The sequence below is a fragment of the Colobus angolensis genome, unplaced genomic scaffold, assembly GCF_000951035.1.
Source record: "Colobus angolensis palliatus isolate OR3802 unplaced genomic scaffold, Cang.pa_1.0 Scaffold30, whole genome shotgun sequence".
In the NCBI taxonomy this organism is placed as follows: domain Eukaryota; kingdom Metazoa; phylum Chordata; class Mammalia; order Primates; family Cercopithecidae; genus Colobus; species Colobus angolensis.
The window spans coordinates 3,041,657-3,050,860 of NW_012116266.1; the positions used below are offsets into that span (position 1 = coordinate 3,041,657).

Sequence of the window (9,204 nt, forward strand, 5' to 3'; positions counted from 1 at the left end):
CCCTGAAGACCACTTATGGCAAAGAAAGAGCTGCAAACCTGCGGTTCTGGATGGCAAAGGCATTTCTGAATTTTCTTCCCCCTTCAAATAAATGCCCAAGCTTGAAGTGGTGTGTGTGCTGGATGGGGGGCGTGGGGAGAAGGAAGGGTGACAGTACCAGATGCAAAGCTAGGACCCACTAGCGGATGTTCTGGGGGATGCCCAGGAGGCTGCAGAGTTAGCCCTGCCACTGCCGCCATCACCTTGCAAGTGCCTTGGGTGAGGACACTTCGGGAAGGCTTTTTCACCTTTCTTTCACCCATTTCCTCCATAGATGGTTTCTCCATCTCCAATCACCTGTAGCAGCTGCTAAGAGTTTTGTTGTCAGATTCCAGGCACTGTTCTCAGTGAGGTAGAGAGGCTCACTCTAGAGAGTGGTCCCAGGAAGGAAGCACAAACCCCACTGCATTCCCCATGGATTCCCCTTTCCAGAGCATACCCCTTGCCGCTCCCCACAAATGCGGTCCCCAGACTGTTCTGGGCCTCGAAGTGCTTATCTCCACAGCAGCCTGTCCACACACCCTTTTTGGCAGTGGTTGAGAACAAATTCCCCTCAAAAGTTTCTAACCACGAGTGAGAGACTTTTGAGGGCCTGCAATTTGTTTTAGCTAATAAGAATTTCTAAAAGAACATATGATTTACTTTCCCAGACGACACATGGATGAAGAGAGAAGAGACCAACTGTCTTGGTTGCCAGCAGTGCCCAACCCCAAGCCTCTATCTCAGCCACCAGCCAACTTGCTCCACCAGCCTGAGCCCTATGATTCTGAGGCATAACCAGCCATTCTCCAAAGAATCTACAGCATTTAAAAACCAAAACTAAACTCTTGTCTTTCCCAAGCCCTTCCGTTAACATTGCTCAATGTAGCTAAGTGGAGGGAATGCAAATGATTTATATTTCACTGGCTAGTTGGAGAAACTCAAGGGAGATGTGTTCTGCTTCAAGACAGGGAAAAAAAATTCCCAAAAACTGTAATGCAAAGGCTTTGTAGTATTTTTAAACCTTTGATTCAGTCCATATGTGACATCTGAACACCGCCAAATTCTGTTTCAAAACACACACTCACACACACACACACACACACACACACACTCCTAGCAGGAGAGAAAAGTTGGGTTTTAGCAACAGTGGTGGTGTAGGAAGGGCCGGCTGGGATCTCTCTTTAAATTATTGAGTACTGAGGCAGCCTCCTTCTGTGCCTTTCTGCGTGGCCTTCCTGCTTTAGCGGTCGCTTTTAAAGGGGAAACCATGTTGCAATAAATAGAAAAAACTTTCAGTGGCTTACCTGGTTGGCCTCTCACTTGGTGTCTTGAAAAGTAGAGGGCTAAGAAAACCCAGGTGAGAGGAGACATATCCATTTTGGTGAAGGTGGCTCTCTCCAGAGCTGGGTTCGTAGGGTTCTTGTTTAAATCTTTGTGTTTTTCCCTCTCTTATTTTCTTCCGTACAACGTCTTATGCAGAGGTTTCTAATGGTCAGTGTTTCCCTCCTGAGTCCTGGTGGCTTGTCTTCACCTTTATTCTTGCTGGAATTTCCACCTCACCAGGAGGAGAGTAGCTCCTGAAATCAGCAAGGAGGGAACAAGCTGGGAAGAGGACACGGTTTTCCTCTCAAAAACAAAACGCATGTATGTTCTCTCCAGTTCCTCAAAGTGTCATTTCCTTTATCCTACAATATCACGAGTATTTCCCGAAAGCCAAGCGTAACAATAATGATAACAATAATAATTAAAGCCAAGACTTGCCTTGGGCATCACACGGCCCCCAGGCAGCTGTGTGATCTCAGAGGCGTAAATTGACACACATCCCGCGGCACCCTTGACGGACACGCGGGCGGAGGCAGCAGCCGCCGGACAGCCGGAGTGGAAGGCGGCCGCCCTGCTCTTGTCCTCGCCGGGTTCCACCGGCGGGAGCCTCCACCAACGGCTACACCCGCTTGGCCAGCCTCTCGAGGGGCGTCTGAGGAAGGAAGCTGCTGCTGCTGTTGCTGCTGGTGGTGCGGCGGCTGGGATCGCCTGGGAGTGAGCGAGCCCCTCTCCGAGTTCGCTGGCGCCCGCCCTCACCTCCACCTCGCCCAGTGTCTGCGCGGCTGAGGATGTGCTGGGGGCCGGCTGCAGGCTGGTGCCTGGCTCGCGATCTCTGCCTCCCCTCCGGCTCCCCACTGCCTTTTCAGGCCGAGCAGCATGTGGATGTCAGAGCCGCGGCAGAGCTATCCGATTACGCGCCGGCTCAGGGCCCGCCCCTTCTGTGTTCCTGATTAAAGAGGCAGCCGCGGAGACGCGCGGCGCAGAGCCGAGTGCCGCGGCACCCACCTCGGGCGGGGCGGCGGCAGCTTCTCCCGGGCTGCCGCAGGATCGAAGTTAAGGCGGCGCCTAGCCCACAGCCCCTCGCCCGCCCCGCATCTCCCCCTCGCCCCTGCGCACCTCCGCGTCGGGCCTCCAGTGCGTAACGCCCTGGGGAAGAAGCGCCCCCGGGCACCTCTAGGGCGCGCTGCCCTTGGCTGTGTCGTCCCCACCCGAGGGAGACCCCGGGGGAAGGGGGGAAAAGGCTTGTTCCCCCTAAATTCCACGACTCCGATGCCACACACGCAGAATCCAACACAATGCCACGCGCAATGGCGTTACAAGAGGAGTTGGGTGGCGTACGGTGTTTGGGGTAGCAAGCCGGTCGGCAGCTCAGCCATGCGTTCGAACAGGCAGCGGTGCGTGGCGGCGACACACACCGTCAGCCCGGGCTGAATAAAACCCCAAACACTCGCTGCGTTTACTACTCAGATCCTTTGTTATGTCCCAAACATGCTCTGCTCCTCTCTGGGTTAGGATTTCGTTACCCTTGCGCCTTTAACTTGTAACTATCCTAAAAAGAGGAAAGACTTTCTTCAGCAAAGGATTTCTTCAGGTAATTAAATTGAATTCCCTCAAATCCCCCCGAAAAAGTATGAGTGCTTGAAGGCTTCTCATCCAAATGCTACTGTAACTACGTCTATTCACATTTTCCCCCATAGAAACGTGGTCACAAAGCCCAGAGAAAGAAAACAGCATTATGCCAACTATTTTTAAATGGAGGCGTGAAAACTGTTTAGAGGGAACTGCAAGCTAACAGTTGGGGAAACACTTGTATCTTTGTTTCTGAGGATGGCTTTGTGGATTCCAAACTGTCTTGCTTCACCAGACACCTATTACTACATTATCCTAAAGACTCCCACAGAAACTGCCTAAATTACACCCTGCACATGTACACCTTTTCTGCCACAAAAGAGGTATATGAAAAATAAGAACATTCAGAAAACTGTTTACAGATTAAGATTTTTTTAAATTAAGAAAGTAAGGTTTTCTGTAGATTAAGAAAACTACAGTTTCGGTGACAAGAAACACACACCTGACTGTCCCATTTTCTTCTTGGCTTGCACTTGTGGATTCTTCTGGGTGGTTTCCCTCCTTATCTGGACTTGCCCATTAGCTTTGTTTATCACTTTTAGTGTTTGAAAAATCTGTAACTCCCACTTAACTCTTATTTACACTGAGATAACCAAAACAAAATGGAATCAGAAGTGATTTGCAAATAGTTGAGCCAAGCTGTGCTGGGGGTGGGGCGGGATTTTAGAGTGGAAATCCACAGGCTGAGTATCACACAGTTAATCTCAGATGCCTGGTTGGGAAAGGCACAGAACAGAGGCCTCTGAGCTCTTCCAGGGAGCGTGTCTCCTGGCTAGCCTAAATGCTGCCTTTCATTCCCTCTTTGCCTCCCTCCTTCCCCTTCCTCCCTCCTTTCCTTCCTTCCTCCTTCCTTCCTTTCTAGGCTTGAGAGCACATCCACATTATTAAAAACTGCAGACTTAAATTTCTCCTCTTTAAAGCTCAATTGTAAAGAATGACTCCAAGCCTCAAATATTTAACAAAGTAAAGAGGCAGTTTGGATTATTAACCTTAAGCAGAGATCCCAGTTTATGTCATTGCCAAGATGCTAATCTAAGGACAAATAACACTATCTGTAGTGACAGTCCCTGAATAGAGAGGGTCATTTAGTATCACCTGTCCCCACCACTCACCAGGCATGCCAAACCATTTTAGCCAGTGCCCAACGTGGGAGACTCCTATTTCTGAGAATAATGTAGCCTGGGTTTAGGTGAAGGGCGCTGCGAAAGGGGGAAAGAAGAGAGAAAAAGTAAACCTAAAGCCCACTGGAGAACCATAAGAATGACAACCCTGGACTTCTGGTCTTGGGGTCTCAGGGATGAAGGTCCCCATCAGGCTGCTTCCAGAGTGGAGAAAAGTGAGAATCAGTTTTATTCCTGGACCTGGTTGCCCACACTATGACTTTTCATTTTTCAGAGGTGTCATACAGGGGACGCTCACTTACTTCCTGGGAGTCCTCTGTACCAGGGCTGCAAGACTTCTCACTCTCCTTGAGTGAAGGCCTCATTTCCTGCAGCTGGACAGAGAGTGAGTCTCAGGTTTCCATCCCTGGGGGCTCAAGCGGCCAGACCATTTTTAATCCTCTAGGGGGCAGCACTCAATAAATAATGGTAACACCACCTAGGGTCACACTTCTGGTGGTGCTTTTAATTCCAAGGAGTTCAAAGTGCTTTATCAGACCAGGGAAGATTCAGAGTGAGGCCGATCTCTCCCCAGCCTACTCTGAACAAGACCCCACCGGCCCAGGGAAGGCTTAGAATTGTTTTAACCTAAGACTTCCAAGGACTCTTGGGAACTAAACACAAACCCCACATGTGCCACATGGAAAACAAATCTTTAGGGAAATTCTTCACACTGCGCCTGGCTCAGACCTGCCAGTCTTGTTTCCCTCTAGAATGGGGTCTCAGGGTTTGACTGCAGTTGGTTTGATTTCCACCAGAGGTGTAGCGGTAAAGAGCTAGGCACTGTGCTTTTCAGCATTTTGTGAGTCCACCTCCCTGGCCCGTAGGGAAGCCTGCCTACCTAAAGGCCAGTGTCAAAAATCGGGTTTGTGAACAAAAACACTGAGCTGACTAGAAAATAGCTAATTAGCGAAGCTGAGATTCCTGGCCACATCACTGACTCACCTAGGATGTTTCATGTCATTATCCTTAATTGTAAAATAATACTAGATGATCCATCCCACATTCCATTCCTTTGACGGGAAGGGATGTGGAGGAACATGAAACGGATTGGTAAATGATGCTAAGAGAAAGCTGTTACCAAGCCACACCCCCGTGGAAAGTTAAGTGTTCCCCGCTAGACAGTCCCAAACCTTAGGGTATATCAACATCACCTGGAGCAGGTGTTAAAAATTCAGATCCCTGGGAACCATCTTCCTGCAGATGAAATTCCTTGGGTCTAGAGTGGTCTTTGGGAATCTGTATTTTTAACCCATATTTTAGGTGATTCTGATGCAAAGCCTCCACAGACCAGTAGCTGGGAACTTCTGATCTGATGTGTTATATTTACACACAGACTTCCATAAATGCTCTTCCATTGAAGGAAACCTGGACAAGTATTCCTTCATATTTCCTCTCTGGGTACTTTTCAATATGGGGCAGATGTTTCAGGTTTCTTGGAAAAACCACCAAGAACAAGTTCTCGAAAATGCTGGAGTGGTGGAATTCCCAGATTTACCTGTGACCTTTAGCAGCAACTGCAGAGAGCCAATTTGAAAACACCAAAAGCCTTGCCTCACGCAGGCAGCAGCTTTGCAGGGACATGTTCAAAGTACCGGCTGCTGGATTTATGAGCTGGAGTCAGACCTTTCACCAGCAGCCCACTCAACCATTGGTGGTTACTAGAGGTTCGTTTCAGGTATGCGTTTCCATCTGTGTTCATCCCACTGTACTTACGAAATGCTCATGGATGCATGACTATGCCAGAGGTATGAGAGCAAGACAGAGATTTAGGTCTTGCCTCTTGGGAACACAGGATCTAAAAGCTCCAGAAGTTTCATGCTTCCACAATAGATACCATGTGTCACATAGCACTTCCCCTTATCGGAGCCCTAACATCAATAAGCTCTCACCCTGAAAAGGGGAGATTTGAGGCATAATTGCATCTTAATCTGTAATTTACCACACTGCCCTAGTTAAGGTTTAGCTACATCTGTCTCAGAAGCTTCAGTTAAAATGGAATAGGTCCTAATTTATTAGTCTCTCTTTTGTTTGATGTCAAAGTCCAGGTTTCTGGTCACTAAGGTTTTTTTTTTTTTTTTTTTCTTACTCGCCTTTTAAACAATCAACATTTTTTTTTTTCAGCATACTTGAATATTGCCCAGTAGTTTCTATTTGACATTTCTATTCTAAATCGATATTTCTAGTATATTCTATTTGGTGGGTTTCCAGAATCCTTACAGATTTGCATAAAGTATCGAAATCTCCTTCACTCCACGCTATGTGTATATCTCATTTCTTCCTCAGACACAAACACTGGATGTGGTAGGAGAGACCCTTATGAGACAAAATTTAAAAAGCAGCAGCAAAATGTGCAAAATTCATTCAGACCTCCCTGGAATCCTTAGAAAAAGAACCTAAAGAAGTCCTATTGCTTCCTCCAGTCTGCCTGGCTTTAGCATGAGTCTGATCTCCCTATGCTACACTAATTTTTCTACCTTTGAGGCATAAGCATTTCAAAAAGGCTCAGTCAACCCTCTTCCTTAAAACAGCACTCTCTAATAAATCTTCTGCAAGGACAGCGGTCTCTGTGCTGTTCACATGGCTACTGGGCATTGGAAATGTGGCTAGTGTGAATGAGTCACTGAATTGTAGGTTGTATTTAATTTTATTCATTTAAATGTAAATTGCCACATGTGCTTACTAGCTACCATGTTGGACAACTCGGTTTCACAATCAAAAGTCCTGAGCTGAATAATTCCCATAGAAACCCACAGAAATTCACACCCTTATCAATCTCTGTGGTTACCATACTTGTTTGCCAAGAAAGAAACCCCAGTATCAGCAGAAGTTCTGACTGCCAAGGCAGCATTTGAAAATGCTCACTGTCTGTTTGACTAAGGAAGACAAGGGCTAGCTTATATTCATATTATTGTCTACCATCCTGTGTTCTTTCTACGCTCTCTTGGATGACTTTCCCAGAGCACTCACCAGGAGTCAGGGTCTTTATGATGCTTCCCCAGCTTCAGGCCTCAGCTCCACTCGTCAGTGGAGACCACTGCAGAGAAGCACGTGGGGGCAGCAGAAACCTTGAGGACAGGGCAGTTGGACATTCAGTCTCTACTTGGGTGTCCTTGAAAATTCTGTTAACCAATTTGGAACCACTTTCCTCACCTACAGAATGATGAGTTGATTTGAATGATTTTTAACCTTATCTGGTTTTGAGTCTTGGCTATGACTATTTCCTGATCCCATTCTCACTCATGGATTTAAAACTGGTATTAGTCTGAATTCCATAGGCCAACTTAAGCAAGTTGAAATTAATGTTCTTTTATCCTTAAATTGTTAATGTATGGGTGGGGCTTCCATGGATAGTCCATCATCGTAGTATTTGCATTGGGTACTTTTCTCAAAGAGCGAGTGCTACTGAGTATGTCAGGCATCTTGGCAGGGCTTTTTGAGGAGATATTTTTCAACAAGGCTTTTTCTAGCCTATCATAAAAACACAGATTCCACTTGGTAATCACAACCAAAGGGCAATAATTTATTTGTAACATCATAGCACTTATAGGTTATGCGATTGGATATTTTAGGGCTATGATATGAAATTTTTAATCATTCAGAAATATCTTGAACAGAAAATTCCCATTCTCTTACTAAATTCATAGATGAATTTTCTTGGAAACTTGAATCTTCCACCCATGAGTGCACATTACTTTGCCTTCATTCACGTGCATATGTACCCTATCAAATCCCCCACAGATTTGTAAGGGATTTTTTTATTGTTGCTATTGCTGTTTTCAAATTTGTAACCTGTGACTTATGGTGCCTTAATTAGACATCTACATGTCAGGTGATTGTTACATTATGATGACTATAGCTGCTAATTTGAGCATGAAAGTCTTGATGGAAAGGCAATAGTCAGGGAGTTGACCTTTTGCTATTGAGGAGACTCCAGGGTGGGTTAATTCACACCCACCATAGTCATTAGTTCCCACTCTCCTCCTTCATATTTACTCCTACACAGTTTACAGAGCTGCCAATCAACCCTTAGTATCTGGATGAGCACACTGATAGGGAGGGGGCTGGAATGGCGCTTGCTTTCTGCTGCAACCAATAAATCATTTATAGAGGCAGTCTCCTTTTCAGTCTCCAGACTCAGATACTATTTATTTATTTCAAAATTAAATAAAAAAGAAAATAAGTAGTACATACGCATCTTTTAAAAATTCAAATTACACAAAAAAAGTATCCTGTAGAAACTTCATGCCTGTCCCTTAGTTTTCCAGTTCACTTCTTCCCCATTGATGCAGGTTTTGCATATTCTTCCAGAGATATTGAAACGATATTGCAAGTTAAAAGCAAAGATACATTTTATGTTTCTCTCTAACTTTCCTTCTCTAGCTCTCTCCCTCCCTCTTTCCTCTAGTTCAAAGCAGTAATGATCTTGAAAACCATTAGGGGGCAGCTGTGACCAGAAAAGGAAACGAAGCAGAAATGAGGAACTAAAATCCTAGAGGGAGAGAGATGAAAAAGGAAATGAAAGGAATGCTAAGCAGAGAGACCAGCCAAAGAGAAAAATGGAAAAAAGAGGAAGAAGAAGAAAGAAAGAAACACAAGCATTATAAAACAAAAGGAAATAGAGAGCGAGGTGATGATATTAAAAAGCTAGAGGCAGTGTGTGTGTTAGAGGAGGGATAACTTATGAAGGCCAGGGATTATCTGAGGTTTTGTTTTGGTTTGGTTTGATTTGTTTTTTTAAAGCAAACCTGTGGAGCCCGATTGACTCAACGTTAGCAGAAGGTAGGAAGTGACCTTTTTCAGAACTGGAAGGCATTTATTGTGCTGGACTTTACATTCTCAGGACGTGTTTCAAACTGAAGTGTTCTGGGCACCCTCTGTCCATTTGGGCTTGCGAAGTGGCGGATAGGACTGAGAGGAACAGCTCGCTCCCCTTACATCTTCAGAATGCTTAGAAATGCTTTCAGGCCATTCTACTTGCGTCCTTTGTAGGGACATGGATGCAGCTGGAAACCATCATTCTTAGCAAACTATCACAAGAAGAGAAAACCAAACACCGCATGTTCTCACT

The 9,204-nt window shown here is 45.7% G+C and overlaps 1 protein-coding gene across 5 annotated transcripts in view; it reads right to left on the reverse strand.

Annotated features, from left to right (window-relative positions):
• NRP2 (neuropilin 2) overlaps positions 1-2,224 on the reverse strand; it is a 115,558-nt gene extending 113,334 nt beyond the window's left edge. For all 5 annotated transcript variants that reach the window (XM_011949889.1, XM_011949888.1, XM_011949887.1 and 2 more), the window contains exon 1: positions 1,326-2,224. In XM_011949889.1, coding sequence (XP_011805279.1) covers positions 1,326-1,398 — 73 coding nt within the window. In that variant the 5' untranslated portion in view covers positions 1,399-2,224. The remainder of the gene's footprint in view (positions 1-1,325) is intronic.
• Between the last annotated feature and the right edge of the window lie 6,980 nt (positions 2,225-9,204).